Below are 22,677 nucleotides of genomic sequence, written 5' to 3'. Positions count from 1 at the left end.
AAGTTCTAATATGTAAAGGTTTTATAAAGAGCTTGGTTACCAAGAAACATACACAAAGTGCAGCTTTACAAGAAATTTGGGGCATCCAAAGCTGATGCAGAATGGACTTTTATCAAAAACTAGTATTCAATCTCACACAGAAACCCTCATGGTTCTACTCAGATTCTTTTTGCTATGTCTCAGACTCTTCTACCCCATGTCTTAACGAGTTGAAAACATATTTTTATTTTTATTATTATTTTTTGAAAACATATTTTTTAAAGATTTTATTTATTCATTTGACAGAGCACGTACACAAGTGAGGCAGGGGGGAAGAGGCAGAGAGAGAAGCAGACTCTCCACTGGGCAGGGAGCCCCACCACAGGGCTTGATTCCAGGACCCTGGGATCATGACCTGAGCCAAAGGCAGACGCTCAAACAAATGAGCTATCCAAGTGCCCCAAGTTGAAAATATTTTATTTTATTTTTTTAAAGATTTTATCTATTTATGAGAGGCACAGAGAGAGAGAGCGAGAGAGAGGCAGAGTCACAGGCAGAGGAAGAAGCAGGCTCCATGCAGGGAGCCCAATGTGGGACTCAATCCCGGGACCCCAGGATCACGACCCAGGCCAAAGGCAGACACTCAATCGCTGAGCCACCCAGGCGCCCCAAAAATATTTTAAAGAAATATCCACCCAGCGGCACCCAGGTGGCTCAGTTGGTTAAGCCACCATGACTCCTGATTTCAGCTCAGGTTGTAACCTGGGAATCCTGGAATCAAGCCTCACGTCGGGTCTGCGCTGAGCAGGGAGTCTGCTTCAGGATTCTCTCTCTCCCTCTGCACCATCCCTGCTCTCTCTCCAAAAAATCAGTAAATCTTAAAAAAAAAAAAAAAAAAGGAAAAGAAGTAAATCCCCCAAATAGTGGGAGTTGAGAGAACAGAGCTCCTGCCAGCAGAGGGCGCCCTTGGCTTATGTTTACAGGAATGTCTCCTTGGGATATAGACTTTTAAGGGTGAACCCAAGTCCAAAAAGAAGTAATGTTTCTCAATACTTTGCTACAGAAACACTCTGCTGCAAATATTTTTTAGTGCACATGTAAGTGTGGTTTAGCTCTGACAGTCTCTGTTCTTGGCATCCTTTAGCACCAATAAACAGGTACCATCAAACAGTTCAACCGAGATGCTCTAGTTAAAGGAAGTCAGAGATAAAATCCTGGAGTGTTTTTGCCTATTTTGTAGAAATTGCAGTATGTTTTTTTCCTCTATGAAATCATGACTTCTCAAGTCACTTAGTACCATCAGTGATGACAGGTAAATTTCCCAGAAACCTGGGGATATTACAAGAGCTTTTATGAGGGTGATTATGAGCTCTTAAGAATAAGATTCTCTGAACATCTTGTTGCACCAGTTTTTATTCACTTTCATTAGAAACTAATTCCAATAAAATGTTTTTTAATTAAAATTATGAAAATATTAAAAATAAACACAGTAGATGAGGTAGAGGGGATATCTGTTGTCAGTTGTCATGTTAAATAATTATCTATTTTACAGTAATCCTTTTTAGAAATAAGTCTTGAGAATTAGAATTCTAGATGGTTCCCAAATAGCTACAAATATTAGGTTTTCATCTGTGTCAAAGATAAGTAGCAAAGCCAAACCACAGCGCATTTTGCTCTCGTCTCGTTTTCTTTTCCCAAGTAAACGAAAATTATTAAGTAAATTTCCAATCATAAACTTGAAATGAATGTAATTATCTAAACTAAATGTATCTGCGAGCCCCTCTCAAATTTATTTTCAAAAAATTTTATATTTATTTTCATATTTTAATGACTACTGTCGATTTTTCATTGCTTCTCATTTTGACAGTATGTCCTAATCCAATCTTGCAGCTTGACTTTGTATTTCTAGGTTGGTGATGTTCTCCTTCACAGAACCTGTCGACATTCAAGTGATATTAGATGTAAAGGATGGTAGGAATTCAAAGAAACACTTATGATTTATAAATTATAAATTTATAAAAATGTTTTGGGCAGCCCGGTTGGCTCAGTGGTTTAGTGCCGCTTTCGGCCCGGGGCGTGATCCTAGAGATCAGGGATGGAGTCCCATGTCGGGCTCCCTGCAGGGAGCCTGCTTCCCCCTCTGCCTGTGTCTCTGTCTCTCTCTCTCTCTCTCTCTGTGTGGCTCTCATAAATAAATAAAATCTTTTAAAAAAAATAAATAAAAATGTTTTTACAAAGGTAGGATAGTCACACAAGTCAACTTGATAGTCTCACAGAATATTCTCAAAATGAAATCTGGTTCTGACATGACCAAGGAAAATAACCTAATTGTTGGCATTACAGTCTTGAAATCAGGAGGACCTGATTTGACCCCAAGCCAACAATACGAACTGCAGACCTTTTCAGAGCACTTCATATGTACTAGTGCCATGGTTAAAAGCACAAGCCGTGGATGGAGCCAGACTATGGGTTTAAATCCCAGCTCCACTGCTTAGTGGTTATGTGACCCTGGGAAAAGTTCCTTAGCATCTCTGTGCCTTTGCTGTCTTATCTTACTAACGTGGGGAGGATAAGGAAAGTACCTAAGCTCACAGAGTTTCTGTGAAGATGAAGTTAATGTTCAAAGCACTCAGAAAAATACCTGGCACATAATAGGTGCTATACAGGTATTTTATTTTCTTATTATATTACCTCATTTAATATTTACTAGAACCCCTTAAGTAGGGCTGGCTTCACAGGTGTGCAGTCATGCCAGGCCCCAAGCTAAGAAGAGCCCCCTGTGCATGTTTTAATTCTCGCTATTGTCTTGATATTCTTAGTAACTTCTGAAAGAGGACCCTACGCTTCCTTTTGCACTGGGCCCCACATATCCAGTAGCTGGTCCTGCTCTTGAGGTCAACAGTGTGAGGTGTCCTTCCTCTGCCATGTTCCGGCGATGTGGCTTTGGACAAACAACATCCCCCCTGTTCTCACCTATAACCCACGGATGTGATGACAGACCTGACAGGGCTCTTGGGAGAGTTAAAATAATGTGTAAGAAATAACTGGCTTAGGTACCTTCTCAGAAACAGGACTCACTACTATTAAGGTTTGTCTTGATAAAATAATTCACCACGTTTCTATTCTCCTATAAATACATATTCTTGCTTACCATTACAAGTAACTTCAATGCAGTTAGATGTTTGCTGAAAGTACAGAATAAAGTCATAAAACTCATCTCTGGAAAAATTCAGATAGGGTCAGAAGGATAGAAAATGGAATCTTTACTATTACAGAAAAGCCTTATTAAAATTCAAGGTTTCGGGATCCCTGGGTGGCGCAGCGGTTTAGCGCCTGCCTTTGGCCCGGGGCGCGATCCTGGAGATCCGAGATAGAATCCCACATCGGGCTCTCGGTGCATGGAGCCTGCTTCTCCCTCTGCCTATGTTTCTGCCTCTCTCTCTCTGTGACTATCATAAATAAAAAAAAAAAAAATTAAAAAAAAATTCGAGGTTTCTCTAAGTTTTGAACTTAGAGTATGGTAGGAATACCATAGGTACAAGTCTTGAACCTGTAACTAGAGGGGAGGTCAGGGGATTTGATTTTGGGTGAGGACAGATAAAACCCTGGGGAAATTTTCATATAAATTTCTAATAATAACAAGCATACTCAGAAACAAAATTAAGTGCTTCAGACTGTATCAACCCAAATTTTTATTCATAATAAATTTTACTACTTTCACAAGTGAATGAAGGGGGTACGACCCCTACACCATGAAGGCAAAACACAAAAGGGCAACTAAAAAGGAAATGCTAGACACTGTAATTCATTTGCAGCCTCTCAAATTTAGATTATTAGTTTTGATACTAAAAAGATGCTTTATGGCTTAACATTAGTTGCATTATAGAAATTAAAATATTCCTGCAGACTTTGATGGCATGTATATTTTTTCAAATAAAGTGGTAAAGCCAAAGTAACATATGCTCTTTTATAATTTACTTTAGAACATAGGATACAACTCAGTCTCTACAGAGAAGGATAAAACAAAGTCTTCTAAAGAAAGCTGTTTTGACAAAAAAGATCACCAATGGAAAATTATTTTATCTCTACAGAATCAGGAATATATGTTCTTCCCACAACAGTATCTACTACTGAAAACTAATGAAAAATCTCTTGCAAATCAAAAGATATATTCTGATATATTTTTATATCCATCCTCCAAATTTTAATTTGTTAGGTAGGTACACTCTGGAGAGATAATCTGATGATAGGAAGGTCAAAGCTTGAATTTCTGCCTTCATTTTAGAGTCTGCCATTATTTCCATCTGTCAATAAAAGCAAAGTACACTTGTGACAGAGTCCTGTGCTACCGCTCTGTTGACTCAAACTAGTAAATCTAGACTTATTTTACTCACCCAAATCATGGACAATAGGCTTCAGGTCAGCCAGAACATTCTAGAGCTGTTACAGCAAAAAATGTCAGAATACCACCCAGTTTGGATCTTCGATAACTAGGAATGATCTGGGGTCTTTATGTAATTTCTTTCTCTTCTTTCCTCCCCCTTAAACTGTGCTACAGCCATAGACAATACGCATAGAACTATGATGAGGATAATAATAGGTCAGCTCCATCCATCTGATCTTATCTATTAGCATTCATAATCCAGTGTTTCAACAGTCATTTATTGCCAAACAACACTCACTTTAGTTGAGTTATATAAAATTTCAAGAATATCTTCAAAACATTATGTGAATAGCCACCATGAAAGTTAAAAGCAATAAAACATACAATACTTGAATTTTAGAAAGAAACATACTTCTTAAAAAAAAAAAAGAAAGAAAGAAAGAAAGAAAAAAGAAACATACTTCTTTTCTCCAAAATGGTTGGCAAGTAACATAAGGTCTTTTTAGGACACTGTCAAGTTTCATTTGGTCCCGTTTTGTCAGTGGAATTAAAGTATCTCTAGGTATATTTAACCTGGAAAAAAATATATTTAAAAAAATCAGCAAAAACAAAGTGCTCCTATAACTTGAAGGGCCTGTATTTATTTGTATTTATTATACTATTTCAAGAAATGCAGAAGTAACAGATGGATCCATCATTTAAATCCAGAATTTGGGGGATCTGGCACGTCCTAGACCGGCAAGTATTCAAGTTCACAGTGGACGTCTGTCCTAAATTGTTGTTTTCCTTCACATCACACCCACAGGACAATGACAAGAACACAGACATTGGTTATAAAAACAAATGCAGGTGCCTGGGTGGCTCAGTCAGTTGAGTGGCTGCCTTCAGCTCAGGTCATGGTCTCAGGGTCCTGGGATCAAGGCCTGGGTCCAGGCTCCCTGCTCAGTGGGAAGTCTGCTTCTTACTCTGCCTCTACACCTCCTCCCACTCAGACTCTCTTGCACTGTGTTGAATGAATACATAAAATTTTTAAAAACTAAAAAAATTTTTAAAATGCCAACAGCACTAACATCAAGTATGCGGACACCAACGTGGCTCCCAGAGCACTACAGCCTTGAAGCAGTGAGCTAATTAATATACATGGGCAGCAGCAAGATTCATTGTGGGGTCTCAGGTTCTACTGGGCACTTCATTCCTTGTAATTCACTCAAACTTTTATGGGCTAAGGAAGTTTGTCTCTAACTTATTTTCATTAATATGCACACATACACACACCCCTATCTAATTTTAAATTTTAAAAAAGGTGTAATTTTTTTTCTTGGTGTGTATTTTAAAAACAGAACACAAGATTTTTTCCTATTTATGGAATAGGCTACTTTTTGAAGTCACAAATCCTGGATTTCCCAGGAGAGCTCCAGTTTCAAATAGTCTTTTTCAATTCCTCTCAATTATGATCATTTGCCAGTGGCAGCTACCAGATAGGGTGACAATTTGATTAAAAAGGGTGGGGGCGCAGAGGATTTCCCCTGAAATCGTGTTTGGGTAGCTACCACACTTTAAGAATTTTTCATTGTCCATTTCTTTGGAATGGCTCTGAGGGCACTAATGGAATTAATGAGATGCAGCTAGAGTTTCTCCAAGCCCTCCACCTTAATAATTATGAGATCATTTACCCGAGTTTGTGTTAGGAAAGCTCTTCATACAAACAGGTCACCCCCAAGAGATTTTGGCCATGACACACACACCAAATAGAAAAAAAGTTTAACTCACTAGAGTGTAAATGTTCAAAAATCAACAACTGAATGTTTTCTCTTATGCCCTCATTTTGTCAGAAGTGGCAATCACCCAAAACCTGTTCGTGTTCCAAATGTAGGAAATAAGTCCCAGGTACCGAGGTTTGCTCACTGCTTAAAGATATCCAATAAACACTTTTAAGTGCATTCACACCAGCCAATTAAAACAATAGAATATTTTAAAATAGCACGCTAGCAGAGATGAATAAAAGTGATGATGTCCTGTGCTGAGGGACAGGTGGGCTCTTACTCTCCAGGGAAAACAAAATAATTAACCTATCCAGAGGGCAGTCAGAATCTTAAAAATGTGCATACCCTTTGACCCAGCAATTCTGAGAATTCAGCCTTCAGGACTGTGGGACTAATTAAAGATGCAGGCAAAGATTTGGTTACAGAAGGGCCCATCAAAGCACTATTTATCAGAGATTTGGAAACCACCCAAATGTCGGACTCTGAGGTGCTAGCTGAATAAACACTGGTACATCCAGAATTGGAACTCAGTATTAGAAGACACTAAAAGGAGGTCATGGAACTGTATTTATTGATACGGAAAAGTGATTTCATTGTGTTGTGTGAGAAAAGCAGATTACAGAATAATGAAGTATGATCCCATTTTTGTGAAAAAGTTATGGCTATACATAGAGTAATAACTATAAGAGTAATGCTGTTGATCGGTAGGTGATATTTATCTTGTTAATTATATTTTTTCTATAATTAACACATAGAACTTGCCAAATTTAGATTTCCGAAATTTAAGTCACCTTAAAATGAGATTTTTTTTTTTTTAAGGAACTTAAAAATTTAAGTCTATGATAAAGCTGATTCATATGGCAAATGATGTTGTCAATGATGACCATTTAACTAGATTCAATGTCTTACACTTTGAGTGTAAAAATACTACAAAACCTTAAAAAAATTAAAGACTAAAATTAAAGAATAAAAATATTACAAAATCTATTAACCAAAAGGTAGAACAAAAAATATCCTCTAGCTGAAAATTCAGCTAGCCAAATTCATTTATTTTTTTATTTTTTATTTTTTGCCAAATTCATTTAAATATTTTCCTAATTGAAACAGAAACATCGATGAATTAATTCATGAATCTATAATCTTGAGTCATAGTAACAATATAAATAAAACACCTTCCCCGTGGTGACTTTTTCAGCTTATTGTTACATATTATGATGAGTCATCATTTCAAAACTCCTAGTTTTACTAAAACCAAAATTAATCTAACCGTTTAATATCAGAAGGGAGGAGACCAAGCCATCTGATAGCTGGAACTGTGAGATTATGAGCTTCAAAAGACATTGCCTAAAATAAAGAGCAAAAGTACATTAGGTGAAGCTAAACTGCAGAAAACTAGCATATCTGTTTTTACAGACACATTTTTTACTTATTAAGAAGCATAAATGGGCAGCCCGGGTGGCTGCTCAGTGGTTTAGCGCCGCCTTCGGCCCAGGGTGTGATCCTGGAGACCCAGGATCAAGTCCCATGTTGGGCTCCCTGCGTGGAGCCGCCTTCTCCCTCTGCCTGTGTCTCTGCCTCTCTCTCTTTCAAGAATAAATGAATATAATCTTTAAAAAAAAAAAGCTTAAATACTAAAGACTGCATACTCCCTGAACCCACAGAACTAAGTGAATCACCAAGACTTTTGCTAACCTGGCTTTCAGGAAGGTTTTAAAACTGCTCTAGTATTTCCACATTGATTTTATATAAAGTAAAACTACAAATGAACCTCTCTGACCTACATTTATTGTTGTTTGTGATTCTGTATTTTAACATCTTGCTTCATCATCTGTTTTGTCTAAACATGTATGTCATATAAACATATATGTCAGGAACACTCAAGGTGTATACCAGTGGTTCCCAAACTTTATCATTCATCAGAATCACTTGGGGTCCAAGCCTAGAGATTCCAATTCAGGAGACCTGGATGGGGACTGAGATGTGCATTTTTGGCAAGTGCCCTGGTAATGCCAATACTGCTTGTCTGGCATTTGAGGCCAGAACCATTGATGTACGGTAGTTCAGACACTCTAGTGGTGAAATTTGGTGATGTTTTTATTTTTCCTTACAGTGGGAGGAAAAGGAATTGGCAACGTCAGAATTCAAGGCAATATATGTAACTTTCAGGGTTTATTTGGCAATCAGACCTGTTACCCCCAAGGTCCCACAGTTAGTGCAGCAAGCTGGGAGAGTGGAGAATAACAGTGCCTCTTGTCCACAACTAATCCCACTCTGTCATCCGTGGTCACACTGGTCATGCTGGAAGCTGGAGTCACAGCCTCTGAAGCAGATTGGCCCTAAATTTGGAGAGTAGCTCCCCAGAACACTCTGGGGGTCCTCAGCTAACTATGGGCCATGAAGTGAATGCAGCAATCACTCTGATGAATATAAACTATCTCAATAGTGGAAAAGGAAAAATACTTTTCTGTACTTACCATTGATCCATACTTATAGATGCACATGATTTCTATGCCTGTGAAAAGAAAGTCACCCATACAGTTAGTCTCCTTGTACATTACAGGTCAGGGCCTGGGCACTCTCACATTTTATCTAACATCTGCAACTTTTATTTTCATAGATGCTACCAATAAAAAATTTATGGTTCAGTTTAGTGTGGCAAAAACAGCAATAAATTACCTTGAATGATTACAGTCATTAATTTTAATCTAATAATCATCTTCTTTTAAAATAATTTATGAAAGTGTTCTAAGAGTAGAAAAGCACAACTAGAAATATGATAAACAGGATTTAGGTAGGATGACTGCTTCAAATAATCCAACCACAAATCACCATGTGGATCGGCATCAACAAGAGCGAAAACAGGAATATGAAATGTATCCCACAGCTTCTTGACTAAAAGTCTCGTGTTCAGGTCAGGTACTCCTTTTCCCTAAAAACAAGATTGAAAGAAATTATGCATTTTAATTCTAGCAGAATGAAACTCACAAAACCTTTCCCTTATCTTCTTAATAATTTAGAAGTTAGAAAAGTTAGGTCACCTTCAATTTCAGATGGAAGACCAGCATGGACTGTGAAAAATGTACAGTCTACACAACAGAGTGAAAAAGCCTGCATATTTGTAACTGTGACCCAACTATCCCAGTCCTGGGAAATAATTCTAAGGAAACGTTTCAGCAAAAACGGAAATTATAAAAATCTGACATACACGAAGATGTTCACTGCAGTCTTATTTAAAACGACAAAGGCTATGTAAGTGGCCCAAGTATCTACCAACAGGGACGTGGAGGCAGCATCGCACACATCGTTTGGCCCTAGGCCAGCAGGTCTCCTTGACTGCTCCAATGTTACCAACTCTCCCATACAACTAACCCTGTAGTGGGAAGCTTACTACCCTTTGCTCAAGAGCCTGTAGCTGTCTGGGTGGCATCTCAACGTATGCTTCTGCGTTCTCTGCCCTTCTTGGTGCATATATATGTGAATGTATATATATGTATAGAAAAGCAGGCTTCCTTTGATGGAATTCATGCAATTTTCTGATCTACAAACCTGCGGAGGCAGAACACAAAGCAGCCCTTGTACGTTCAACCCACCCAGAGCTCCAGTGTTACCATATTATGTTTGAGACAAGCAGCCATGGGGGAATGGCACATAGGTGACTCTGAGAGCCCATGTAAACTCACTGTGGGATTAGAAAATGACTGGGGGACCCGGGGACTCAGTGGGTTAAGCATCTGCCTTGGGCTCAGGTCAGGATCTCAGGGTCCTGGGATCAAGCCCCATGTTGGGCTCTCTGCTTAGTGGGGAGTCTGACTCTCCCTCTGCCTCTGCCCCTTCTCTTGCTCATGCAAGCTCTCTCTAATAAATACAATCTTTTTTAAAAAAAAAAAAGAAAGAAAAAGAAAAAATCACTGGTATTTAAGAGTGGGGACCACCACCTTGATTTTAGTCAGACTTGAGGATGTTTATTTTTAAATTTTATTTATTTATTCATGAAAGACACACACAGAGAGAGAAAGAGGCAGAGACACAGGCAGAGGGAGAAGCAGGCTCCCTGCAGGAAGCCAGATGTAGGACTCAATCCTGGGACTCCAGGATCATGCCCTGAGCCAACCAGGGATCCCCAGATTTGAGGATCTTTAAATAAATGCCTTGGAAATTCTTATTCGATCACCCCAAAGGATGCACCATATTGATAACAGAATGTCGTGTAAGCTGTACAGATAATGGTATAAACCCCTCTTGCCAAACACTGAAGTAGTATGTTAGTCTTGGAACTGTAGTAAAGGGAGATAATATACCGTAATCATGATGCATGGGGACATTCTGTTGCAAAAGTTGTCATCTAGGAGTCGCTGAAATGTCGCATCTTTTTCCACAATTAATAGAAATTTTGCATCTGTAATTAAATCTGTGACATTAAGGCTGATAATTTGAAGCCAAGAGTATTTCTGTTTAATCACCAACTAAACAGCAGTGCCACATAAATCAATTCTAAAGCAGCTATAGATACAGTATATTCCTTTTTACCTTCAAATATATAGGTATGTATTTACATATTTAGATACCCATCTTTCCTACTAGAGAGGGAGCCCCTAAAGCAGGACCATGTGTGTTCATCTTGACCACTATAGGGTCTAGCTTGACAGTTACACATTATGAAGGTTTGGTTTATCAAAATAATGAACAAATGAAAATTCTACAGGCTTAAATAGTTTTCCCATTCAAAGGATACTTCGAATTCCTTGAATATTAGATGGCACAGCAACAGCCTAAATGAACAAGAGAGTTTTTATTTTAAATAAAAGCAAGTATAACCACATTTGAGAAATATGTCACAAAAATCCTATGTTTTCATTTTCCTCTGAATATACTAGTCATCAGAGATTTATTCCTCAGTAAGGAAATGCTAGGAAACAGATTTACTCCTCAATAAAAAGACAGATGCGGGATCCCTGGGTGGCGCAGCGGTTTGGCGCCTGCCTTTGGCCCAGGGCGCGATCCTGGAGACGCGGGATCGAATCCCACGTCAGGCTCCCGGTGCATGGAGCCTGCTTCTCCCTCTGCCTATGTCTCTGCCTCTCTCTCTCTCTCTCTGTGACTATCATAAACAAATAAAATCTTTAAAAAAAAAAAAAAAATAAATAAAATAAAATAAAATAAAAAGACAGATGCGCCACCCTAACTACATCCTAACGGGTGAGTATCTCTCAGAAACTTTGTGGATCTGTGGCTTAGGTGGCAGGAAGTGGTAAATTAAAGCCCTCCTATCCTAGAGCACACAAGTGTCGTCTTGCTCATTTCCAAACTGCTGTGCAGGTTAGTGCTGTGGGCTTTCCAGGTGCCAAAGCCCAGAAATAGTTCAGAATTAAACAGATCAATTTCAGAACCAGAAAACTGCAAAAAGATTACATAATTATGCTAATAGACAAGCTACATGCGACCTGAAAACAACAGTATATTTTTCAAAGGAAAGAGTATCTTTGTGTATTTCAATATGACATTGAACAATTGGTGTATTTTAAAACTGTGGCTTGAAAGACCCCCTAAAGCATATGCTTATTCACCCTTCAGTTTTATTTGAAAATCTTAAGGTTGAAACTACGTAAGAAAGCAGGAAATAAAATACACTTCAAGAACAAAGGATCTGAAAGAGAGTAAAAACATCTGAAAACATTAAAATGCTTACTGTTGCACCACAGGTACAGTGTACTCTGGTGCCATCTTCTTCGATGTACCTTAAATTGCCAGCAATTAAACCTTTTGATGTAGATAACTGAAAAAATAATAGCCATATTTGAACACTTCACTAATGTTTTTAAGTTTATTAAAGTAATCTCTACACCTAATGTGGGGCTCAAACTCACAACCCCAAGAGCAAGAGTTCATGCTCCACCGACTGAGCCAGCCAGGTGCCCCCGACCAACATACTCTACAGCTGAGCCAATCCTCGTGTTCACCTACCAGATTACGTATATTTTAACTCAGGATGGAATTTAAGAAGTAAAGGAGAAAATATGTAAGGGTATATAGGGATAAAAAATATTTAGTAATTCAGCCTTTTGGTCCATTCATCCAAGGGTATATATACTAAAAGATTATTTAAATTCATAATGAGAAAAATGTAGTATCAACTAATACGAAAACATGGCACAGATTATCTGTATTTTTCTGTTATGATTTTACACAAATCTTTTATATTAAATGCTACTTACTATATGTAGACTCATCCTCGGCACTTTTAACATACAAGAAATGTCATTGATAATATTGTCCACGACAGTCTGGTTACCGAAGAGTTGGCTGTCAGTATAATATATGTCTCTATGAAAATTAAATATATATTTTTAATTAGCCATATTCTCTTTGACTATGACAAGTATTGGAGTATTATTTGTAGGAAGCTTTGTTGAATGAAATACAACATATAAACAAAGTAACTTATTACCCATAGTCTAGTCTTATGTACCTTTTTAAAACATAATGGGAGTTAACCTAAACAACTCTCACATTGTGTCTTAAAGAGTAATTTACCATAACAAGAATTTACCTTTTGGTTGCATAAGTGTTGCTCTGTACTAGTTTATAAATCTTGGACAGTATTTTAAGAATTAGGGCTGGAAAATAAGATGCGATAAACAAGTTACTCACCATTTCACTCATTAATTCAAAACACCCACTATCAAGGATTTCAACTGCCCCCAGTTACTTTCCATAAGATCAAAAAAAATATCTTTCCAAAATAGAAGTACTGAGTACAGAATAATAATTTCCTGAAGGATCAGATAAAATTAATTGCTTTCTGAACAGCAAAACCAAAAGAATACTTTTCCACTGAATCATGTACCTTTAAAATTTGCTTCCATTGTTATTGACAATGCAAAATTTTGTAACTTTATTTCAGGTGTAAGGGTAGTCTATTATTAAAGAACAACTAAAAATCATTCAACTAGGAACAACTAGACCCAGAAGGTAACCGAACTTACTTATTTTACTACTAAAAGCTAAGAAAGATTAATTTACCAAATTTTTTAACTGATTTTAGTGAATCACTTTTGATTTTTCTTGTGGTAAAGTGAGTTACCATCTGAAGACCCACAGAATCTTCAAACCTGTCATTTTGTTGAAAGGCAAAATAAAAAAGAATTAACTTCTGAACACCAAACAATATGCATGTAATATCCTCTTCTGCACATCATCAAAATCCATATTACTTCTCAACAGAAGCACTGAAGCTTTAGGACAACTACATTTATAATTTTAGATAACTCCAGGTGGTAATTAATTGGCTTTGTGACATATAGAGGCACTAAAAGTGTTTAAAATAAGTGTATATGTGTGTATTTAGTGTATAATGTGTGATTTAGTGTATGTAAACTATTTTAGGCATTTCACTATTTTGTTAGCATTTTTCTCATTTTAATATACTCATTTTGCTCAATTAACAAGTTTTCAAATATTGCATTTCTGATTTACCTCCAAAATTACATTACATGAAATAACAAGTTGCATTAGGTTGTTAAACTGAACTGCCAAGCCTGTCCTAAAGGTGGCAGAAGGCACCAGGCAAATAGGCCAGATATTAGCTGCCTCAGGGCTTCATGAAATCCATCTTGGAAAATGATGCAAAATATGATTCAAAAGTTTACAGTTTGTACTAATTATACTGACCATAAAAGAATAGTGACTAAAGAGACTCAAAATTACTTTTATTCTGCTTCTGCAACTCTTACTGAGAACTACTGTAGTGTTTTTCATTATTTAGGTTCTACAGGCTGAGCATATGAAATACACAAACTATAGGAACAGGTTGGAGGACTTTGACAAAGCTGTTTGCAGATTTTCCCTCCTGGACACATGACTTAGCAAAGGCACAAATCTTCCAGGAGAGAGAGCCTTTGAAATGTGCTGTGTTCTGGATACATTTATTTTCATTCCAGTATCAGGATTGGTTGTAGCTTCCCTGAGCCAAGTGGTTTGCTTTTGTAGTTTCTGCAGAATTCCGCTGGTCGTATTTCCCCCCTTTGAGTGCTAGGAAGCTTAGATCCCAGTCTGGAGGCTATTTTTAGCAGAACCCTAAGACTTTATCATATACATTTTTAATTCTAAACTCTTTTGGCCCTTTCATTTGTTGTTCCTAACATTGTTTTTTTCTCTTTGCCTTATCTTCACACCCACTTCTAGTTTATATGACCTGCCTATGAGATGTGTATTTTGTAAACTTCCTTAAATCCTTCTAGGCAGGGTAAAAGCAGTAAAAAGAATGAAATCAGACTAGAACTCTAACTCGAATAAATTCAAATAATGACATAGATACTCTATTTAAAAATTTAAAAATGCAAAATGCCCACTTTATATTTTCCCAGCTTGATCTGTTGCCTATTGTGAACGCAGGTGCTTCATTCCTTGCCACGCTTGTGATTATGTCTTGGATAACACTTTCTATAGATGCAAGAACCTCAGAACTGAAACAATAAACACACTGTGATTCAGTCTTAATTCTGGATTAGGCCTTTGCAAAATGTAACATTTCACCAGATCAATACAGATAGGTTTTTGTTTCATTGGTTGTTTTTTAAGAATAGGTAATTCGCCTCCATACTGATCCCTCCCACTAAATTTTGACATCAGCGTTGCACTGAAAGAACTGTATTCATAGTAGTTTCTTGCAGAGAAATTTCATTTGCTTGTAATTTTGCTTCTCAATTACCAACTGAAGTAATATCTCCCTTTTAGACAATATTAATAACTAGACAATGATTTATAAATATATTCCAATCTCTTCATATTAACCTACTTAAATTCAAACTTGTTGGCTCGAAATACTACTGATAAATGTTTTAATTAAAAATGATGTAATACTGGCTTTGAATTTAATTTCTTTCCCAAAAATGCAATGCAAGAATATTCCAAAATAAATACTTCTTATTGTAGCACATCACCCTGATTGATCTCATGCCTTAAATCCGCCGTTTTGAATTTTAGTGATACAAAGAGAAAAAAAAAAGTTTTAATCACTACCATGGAAAGACTTGGCAACCATCTCACCACTTTACAGCAAAATATGAAGACTTAGCCCAGTTTTCTGTGAGCTGACTTTTAATTTCACAAGCCATCAGCTTCAAAAAATGCTGCTCAGTTATAAATACCATTAGTGTATTGCCTAAGAAGGGAAATCAAATTAAATCTAGAAAATGCGTAAAAATGCAGAACGTTCTAATTTCCCCCAGAAACTTCAGAGCTTGCTTTGAACATGCACCTCGTCAGAAAGCAAATTTTAAAACGATCAGTATTTTTTCTAACACAGAGAAAAACTGACTCCAAGATCTCATTCATTTTTCCAGTCTGGGGGGGAAAAAACAACTTGCAAGGTGATAGTGTGACCAACTAGAAAATAACAATTAGATTCGTTCCCATCTGAAGCCGAAACCAGGGCCTTCCATTCCCTCCTTTCCATCCCCCTCACGAATTCTTCCTCAAAGCAAATACTTTCATAAAAATCGGTTTGCTTGTAGGCTTTCCACTTTTTTTTTTTTTGGGGGGGGGGTTTGTTTGGTTTTGTTGTTGGTAGTTGGCTTAGTCTTCTTAAAAATAAGACAGCAAGCTGTTTAAGCTGAAATACTTTGCTGATCGGGGCGCATGGGTGGCTCAGCGGTTGAGCGTCTGCCTTGGGCCCAGGTCACGATCCCGGGATCTCGGGATCGAGTCCCGCGTTGGGCTCCCTGCGTGGAGTCTGCTTCTCCCTCCACCCGTGTCTCTGCTTCTGTCTCTCTCATGAATAAATAAAATCCTTAACAACAACAACAAAAGAACTCTTTTAATTTCAAAGTAGTGAGACGTGTGGGTGGCTCTGTGGTTGAGCATCTGCCTTTGGCCCAGGTCATGATCCTGGAGACCCAGGGTCGAGTCCCGCGTCGGGCTCCCTGCGTGGAGCCTGCTTCTCCCTCTGCCTGTGTGTGTCTCTCTCTCATGAATAAATAAAATCTTTAACAAAAAAAGAAAAAAAAAAAAAAAAAAAAAAGGAAACCTTTGCTGATCAACCAGAAAAGCGGATCCAGAGGGGGGAAAAAAAACAGCATTTTAAGTAAAAATGGCCAAGAACACGAACACGTTCCCCGCGGCCGCAGCACCTGCCGCCGCCAGCCGCCACTGACTTTCACAGATTTTCAATAAACCACTTCAAACGCGTGTAGACGCTGTCCTGTTCCAGGTCCGTCGCCGTCTCACCGCGACCGCGTCCTTGCTCACCTCGAGGTCTCTCCACAAGCCTCCCTCTTTCTCTCCTCACACACGCTCCTCAGAGCTTTTTTTAAGTTAAAACTATACAAAAAAAAAAAAAAAATTTTTTTTTCTTTTTAAATTGTGTTTTAAAACAAACACAAAGCCAGAGCGCGCCCCACACTCCCTGACCTCCGAGAACCTGAGGGAACCTGCGAGCGGGGCCGCGGGGGCAGCTCCTGGAACCTTCTAGGCGGGGAACATTCCAGAAGACGCCGGGAGTTGGGGGCGGGGCCTGCCCGCCGGGAAGGGAGGGGCGAGCTGAGGAAGGCCCGGCCTGGGGGTTCGGAGCGGCCTGGAGACCTGGGCCTCGCGCGCCTCCCCCCCCCCCCCCGCCACCGGGACCCGCGCCCTCTACCTCCCGAGCATGCGCGCCGCCCCGGGACCCCGGGGCCCTTCTACCTCGAGGCCTGAGGCGTCCCCCCGCCCGCGGGCTCCCCACCGCCTCTCCTCAGGGCGGCCAGCAGGGAAGCCCTGTGCTGGTCCAGAACCGCGAAGAACGAGGCCTCAGGCCCCATGGGCGCAAAGGCCATGACGGCCGACGGCGAGGGAAACCTCCGAGGGCAGCGGCTCCAGCACCGGCGCCCACGATGGCGGCGCTGCCGCCTGCTCCGCACCACACTCTCCGCGGGCACCACCGCTTCTGCGCATGCGCACACCTTGCCCCCCCCCCCCAGGCATACCACCACCTCTGCGCATGCGCACACCTTGCCCCTAGGCATGCGCATAACACCTCTCTGCGGTGAGGGGAGTGCGCAGGCGCACCTGGGGGCAGGGCAAAGTGATGGACCAGTGGGGACCCGCAGGGCGTGTTTGGGTGTTGGACCCAGTTTTCCTTGAAATGGGTTTATGAGGTTGGTTGATTGGTTGGTTGGTTGGTTGGTTGGTTGGTTGGTTGGTTGGTTGGTTGGTTGGTTGGCTTGTTGGTTGGTTGGTTAGTTGGTTGGTTAGTTGGTTACTTAGGGGTGGTTTTTAGGGAAAATAGTACTAGCGATTTTTCATGAAAATAAATCATTCTGGTGATCCGCCTCCGTGCCAGATGCAGCACTAGGCCCTGGGTTCGGCTGCGGTCAAAGCAAATAAAATTCCTGCCCTTTTTGATATGTTTACAGTAGCCGCTCTCTTAATCCTCATAACGATCCCAGGAGGTTCCTGATGCCGTCGTGGTGATTTTGCGGGAGAGGAGGAGCGTGAGGTGCATGCACAGCTCAGTCAGGCTGGGGTAGCATCCCAGCTGGATGGCCTGGAAGGGTTGCCAGATTTAGCAAATTAAAATGCAGGACACTCAGTGAAGTTTCAATTTCAGATAAATGACAAATACTCTATTATTTTTTTTTATTATTATTTATTAGAGACACCAAGACACAGGCAGAGGGAGAAGTGGGCTCCATGCAGGGAGCCCAATGCGGGACTCGATCCCGGGTCTCCAGGATAACGCCCTGGGCCGAAGGGGGTGCTAAACCGCTGGGCTACTGGGGCTGCCCTTTTAATTTTTTTTAAAGGATGACAAGGTCCCATGCAATCGTTGAGACATTCATTCTCTTGCCGAAAAATGGTTTTGTTGTTTGTCTGAAATTAGAATGTAACTGGACATCCAGTATTTTCATCCAGCAGTCCTGACATTGGATCACATCCTTACCTGGGGTGGGGGCAGATTTGGTGAGCTGCACCCCCATATGCACACTTGGAGAAGAACCTAGGAATTCTGAAGCGCCAGAGAAGGACTCTTGCCTCTGGGGGACGGTGTCCGTGAGACAGAGGACAATGGGGAAAGACTATAAAGCCTGTTAGGTCCAGGGCCTGTGGTGGCCTATGGGGGCTTATGGGGGTCTGGTCCTACAGGAATGGCAGCCCAAGGGCTATGCCCCAGAAGAGCCACCAGATATCAGGCCCCTCCAGAGAACTATTTTGTTCCCTCGCATCCTGGTTATCTGATAGTTTTGAAAGGAAAACTGTGCACTTCACTTTTTTTTTTTTAAGATTTTATTTATTTGTTTATTCATGAGAGACAGAGGCAGAGACATAGGCAGAGGGAGAAGCAGTTCCCTGCGGGGAGCCTGATGCGGGCCTCGATCCCAGGACCCCGGGAATACAACCTGAGCCAAAAGCAGATGCTCAACCACTGAGCCATCCAGGTGCCCCAAGAATTCTTATCCCCATTTCACAGATGAAGAAACTGAGGCTTAGAAAAGTTGAACAATTTGTGCAAAATCGCACTCTGGAAGCTGAGAGAGCCGAGAGGTAAATCTTGACTTGGCAGTTGAGTTGCTGGGGTTAGGAGGCACCACTGCGGGGCTGGCTGGGGTTAGGAGGCACCACTGCGGGGCTGGCTCGGGAAGGTGCAGTAATCTTGCAGCCACTTCTCTAGCGGTGGGATTACCCCTGGAGTCTGAGTTTTCTCCAGGTTTCGGTGAAGGTGGTGCCACAGGTGGGCTCTCCTTTATCATCCTCAACAAAGAAGAAACAACAGACCTTTGAAGGGACAGGGCCAGTCAGTGATATCACCTGGGTGCTTGTCTGCTGGGAAGTGCCTCTCCTGGGACTAGAACCATCTGTGTGGGTGTCTCTGCATCTCTCTCTCTTTCTCTCTCTCTTGGACAGGCCGTTCTGTATCACGTAGTGCAACGCTCTGCAGCCAGGAGCCAGTGGCCTCACTAGATCTGACATGAAATGAAAAGTCCTGAGCTGGGCAGGGGCACAGGGAGGGGATCAAAACAGAGCAGGGAACAACCCATAATAAACCTGGCATTCCTGCAGCGAGAAACCACAGGGGCAGACTTGAAAGGCCTCGCTGTGTTCCCACTGCGGCAGACCAAAGCGGGAGGCGTTAGCCGTCCTTCCAGGCAGCTGTAGTTCTGCCTTCAGGTACCAGGCTGCACTCAGGTAACTTGCAGGCTCTGCGTGCGCCACCTCCACATCAAAGTCAGCCAGCCTAGCCCCAGGCCCGGGGAGGAAGCCAGAAAAACAGATTCCGCCCCTAGCAGCAGATTGCAAATGAAACTGGCAAGTGCCACTTTGCAGGGTAGTCTCGCTCTTGGGTTCTTTCTCCTGCTGGCCGGCTGTGCTGGGCGCGGGGACAGAGAAGGGGCACAAAGCCGTGCTCTAAGCCGCTCTTGGGAAAATGAAAAGCTTTTACCCAAACCCCGCCAGTGGGCCTTTCCTCAGAACCCAACCTGACTTCCAGAAACTTGTCTGAGAGCCAGAGCCCACATGCGGACTGGCAAGGAGCGTTATTTAAATCAGGCACAATTATCGTAGGGGAGGATGGGGAGGCCCTGCCAGCAAACCAGACAGGAGGGGATGCCATACTTGTTACATTTAAGCAAGGTGGTTTCTTAGCAAATGTAAGTGGATTTTAACATATAGATTCTTGGGGGAAAAAGTAAATGCTATAATAATTTCATTTCTTGGAGCTTTAAGTGGTGTTCTCTTTTTTTTTTTATGTGTGGGGCTTTTTAGGTTTTTAAAGCATTGTAAGAGGGATATATGCTTTTTTTTTAAAGATTTTATTTATTTATTAATGAGAGAGAGAGGTAGAGACACAGGCAGAGGGAGAAGCAGGCTCCATGCAGGGAGCCCGACGTGGGACTCGATCCCGGGTCTCCAGGATCAGGCCCTGGGCTGAAGGCGGCACCAAACCGCTGAGCCACCCGGGCTGCCCGATATATGCTTTTTTAAAAAAAAGACTTTATTTATTTATTCATGAGAGACACACAGAGAGGCAGAGACACAGGCAGAGGGAAAAGCAGGCTCCCCATGGGGAGCCTGATCTGGAACTCGATCCCGGGACCCCGGGATCACAATCTAAGCCAAAGGTAGACACTCAACCACTGAGCCACCCAGGTGCTCCTAAAACTTTGTAAGAATGATATATGTTTTTCATAAAATATTTACATAATTCAGAAGATACAAAGTAAGAGTGAAAGAACCCCCCTCCCCCAATGCAGCCCTTCACTGCCCCACCTTCATGTGTCCTACTCTGGACTCTCCCATCCTCTGGACCCTGAGAATTTCTCCTTCTTGACCCCAGGGCCTTTGCACTTGCTCATCCTTTAGTAGTTTGGAATGTTTTGTCCTTTTTGTCTTCTACTGCCTGTCGTCCCTCCACTAAATCCAGCTTTGCTAATTCTCCTGTATCCTTCAGATCTCTGTCTGGACATTTCCCTGGACCACCCCCAAGTCTTGACCCCTGTGTTCTCCCTGTCTCGACATGCCTGCATGTCTTTACCCTGTCAGCCCCAGGCGCTGAGCTCATCCAGTACCCCACAGTTCCCCTGTGTCTGCCACACAGAAGGCACTCAGCAGTGTTTGTTGAATGAATGAATGACCCCTTGTGGGATTATGTCTATTATCTACTTGTAGTATTTCACCTAAGACATCTTTCTGTGCATGCCCAAATAAGCATAATTTTTTATATGAATAAGATGCTACTCTACATTCTTCTGGGATTGCTGCCACTGGTCATAATCAAAACCGCAGTTTGCTGATGGTCAGACACTGAGCCAAACGCTCCACACACAAAATCTCATTTACTCCTTCCCACTGTGTGAGGGAGAAAGTTGAGGCTTGAAGAAGTATAAAGAAAACTTCTGAAAAAAAAAAAAGAAAAAGAAAACTTCTGGGGGCACCTGGGTGGCACAGCGTTTGAGCATCTGACTTAAGCCCAGGGCGTGATCCTGGAGACCTGGGATTGAGTCCTGCATTGGGCTCCCTGCATGGAGCCTGCTGCTCCCTCTGCTTGTGGCTCTGCCTCTGTGTGTGTGTGTCTCTCATGAATAAATAAATAAAATCTTTAAAAAAGAAAATAAAACTTCTGGGTTTCTTAGAGATGCATATGACAAAGCTGAGCTGTCAGCCACTATTCAATGTCACCTCAAAGTCAAGGTAATTTAGCACTGGTGAATTATTTTGCCCATTTTTCATAGCCAGTGATTATATAACAGGATGTGTGATGTGAAGCAGATCAATGAATAGAAGACAAATCAACTTTTAATAATATCAGCAAAATATTTTGTGAGCATTTGTGGGTCATCTTACTGATGCAGGGCATGGTGGTTGTTTTGAGGGAGAGAGTGCTGTAAAATATATACACACCACCGCCAACCCAACACCAGCTTCCATGACTGTCAACTTGCAGCCAAACTTTTTCACCTACATCCACCCCCTTCCCAAACCTCCTTCCAGATTATTTGGGAGCAAGTTCCATGTGTCATATGATTTCATCTTAAGTATCTGAACGGGTAGGGCAGCCCGGGTGGCTCAGCAGTTTAGCGGCACCTTCAGCCCGGGGTGTGATCCTCAAGACCCGGGATCGAGTCCTACATCAGGCTCCCTGCATGGAGCCTCTTCTCCCTCTGCCTGTGTCTCTGCGCCTCTCTCTCTCTCTGTGTCTCTCAGAATAAATAAATAAAATCTTAAAAAAAAAAGTATCTGAACAGGTATCTTTAAAAAATAAGGACTCTTTAAAAGATAACCATAACCCCATTTTCAGAACCAATCTTCTATTCACAATCATCCTTTAATATTCCCCCAATATTCTATCACTGCTCAGTGATCTTCATTATTCCATGAATTGTTTTTATAGTTTCTTCTATTCAAAGTGCTGATAAGATCCACCCATTCAATCAGCTGTTGGCTGATATGTCTCTTAAATTCCTTTATTCTATAGGTTCCCCTCTTTTCCTTCTTTACCATTTATTTGTTGAAGATAACAAGTCATTTGTCCTGGAGAGTTTCGTGCAATTAATAGTTTGTGGATTGCACCCCTGTGGTGTCATTTAACATGTTTTTCTGTCCCTGGTATTTCCTGTAAATTGGAGGTTAGATTTAGGGGCCTGACTGGTCCTGCTTGAATCTTCCTTCCTTCCTTCCTTCCTCCCTCCCTCCCTTCCTTCCTTCCTTTCTTCCTTCCTTCCTTCCTTCCTTCAGCAAAAAATATATCATAGGTAGTTTGAAATACGTAAGATTTCCATTATAACCTTCCAGGACCTCTGTGGCTAGGGCTTCCAGGTTGATAAGCTCAGAGCCAGCTTGAGCCTCCCAATTAGCAGAAGGAGAAACTCACCCCAGGAGGCGAAGTCACACTCAGCAAAATCCCTGCCGAGTTCTGAATCCCTTCCAGGAAGACCAACTCAGAGAAGGAAGTCCACAATTTCCCTCCACTGCATGGAACTGTCCTACGGATTTGCAAGGAAGGTTTCTCCACCTGGCTGCCTCTTGGCTGGCTAACACGCAGAGTCTTCTTGCCACAGCCCAGCCTGACTCATCCTCTCGGCT

General features: G+C 41.2%; 1 protein-coding gene across 19 annotated transcripts; it reads right to left on the bottom strand.

Annotated features, from left to right (window-relative positions):
• Window positions 1-1,480: 1,480 nt before the first annotated feature.
• Window positions 1,481-17,038, bottom strand: SPO11 (SPO11 initiator of meiotic double strand breaks). Of its 19 annotated transcripts, none has more exons than XM_077873664.1 (15): window positions 16,804-17,038; window positions 16,372-16,443; window positions 14,475-14,588; window positions 13,147-13,235; window positions 12,674-12,740; window positions 12,339-12,447; window positions 11,813-11,899; window positions 10,859-10,895; window positions 10,425-10,534; window positions 8,956-9,055; window positions 8,601-8,638; window positions 7,394-7,470; window positions 4,825-4,936; window positions 3,131-3,164; window positions 1,481-1,914 (listed from the first exon to the last, which is right to left on the bottom strand). In XM_077873664.1, the coding sequence occupies exons 1-15, from the start codon at window positions 16,932-16,934 to the stop codon at window positions 1,853-1,855; spliced, it is 1,239 nt and encodes a 412-aa protein (XP_077729790.1). In that variant the 5' UTR covers window positions 16,935-17,038; the 3' UTR covers window positions 1,481-1,852. The 19 variants fall into 19 exon arrangements, with proteins under 19 accessions (XP_077729790.1, XP_077729796.1, XP_077729795.1 ...); XM_077873672.1 differs by lacking the exons at window positions 1,481-1,914; window positions 3,131-3,164 and adding exons at window positions 3,652-4,283; window positions 4,374-4,419; XM_077873670.1 differs by lacking the exon at window positions 3,131-3,164 and having other exon boundaries at window positions 1,482-1,914.
• Window positions 17,039-22,677: the final 5,639 nt, after the last annotated feature.

The sequence above is a fragment of the Canis aureus genome, chromosome 26 (assembly GCF_053574225.1).
Source record: "Canis aureus isolate CA01 chromosome 26, VMU_Caureus_v.1.0, whole genome shotgun sequence".
Classification (NCBI taxonomy): Eukaryota; Metazoa; Chordata; class Mammalia; order Carnivora; family Canidae; genus Canis; species Canis aureus.
This window is presented reverse-complemented; position numbering and strand designations above follow the sequence as displayed.

Coding starts and splice junctions, on each gene's coding strand:
- SPO11 (XM_077873661.1), bottom strand. CDS start 16,934: ATGGCCTTTGCGCCCATGGGGCCTGAGGCCTCGTTCTTCGCGGTTCTG. Junction 9,056..10,424: donor CCCCATGCATCATGATTACG/GTATATTATCTC, acceptor TCTTGTTTTTAG/GGAAAAGGAGTACCTGACCT. Junction 7,471..8,600: donor TCTATAAGTATGGATCAATG/GTAAGTACAGAA, acceptor TCTTTATTTTAG/GCAATGTCTTTTGAAGCTCA.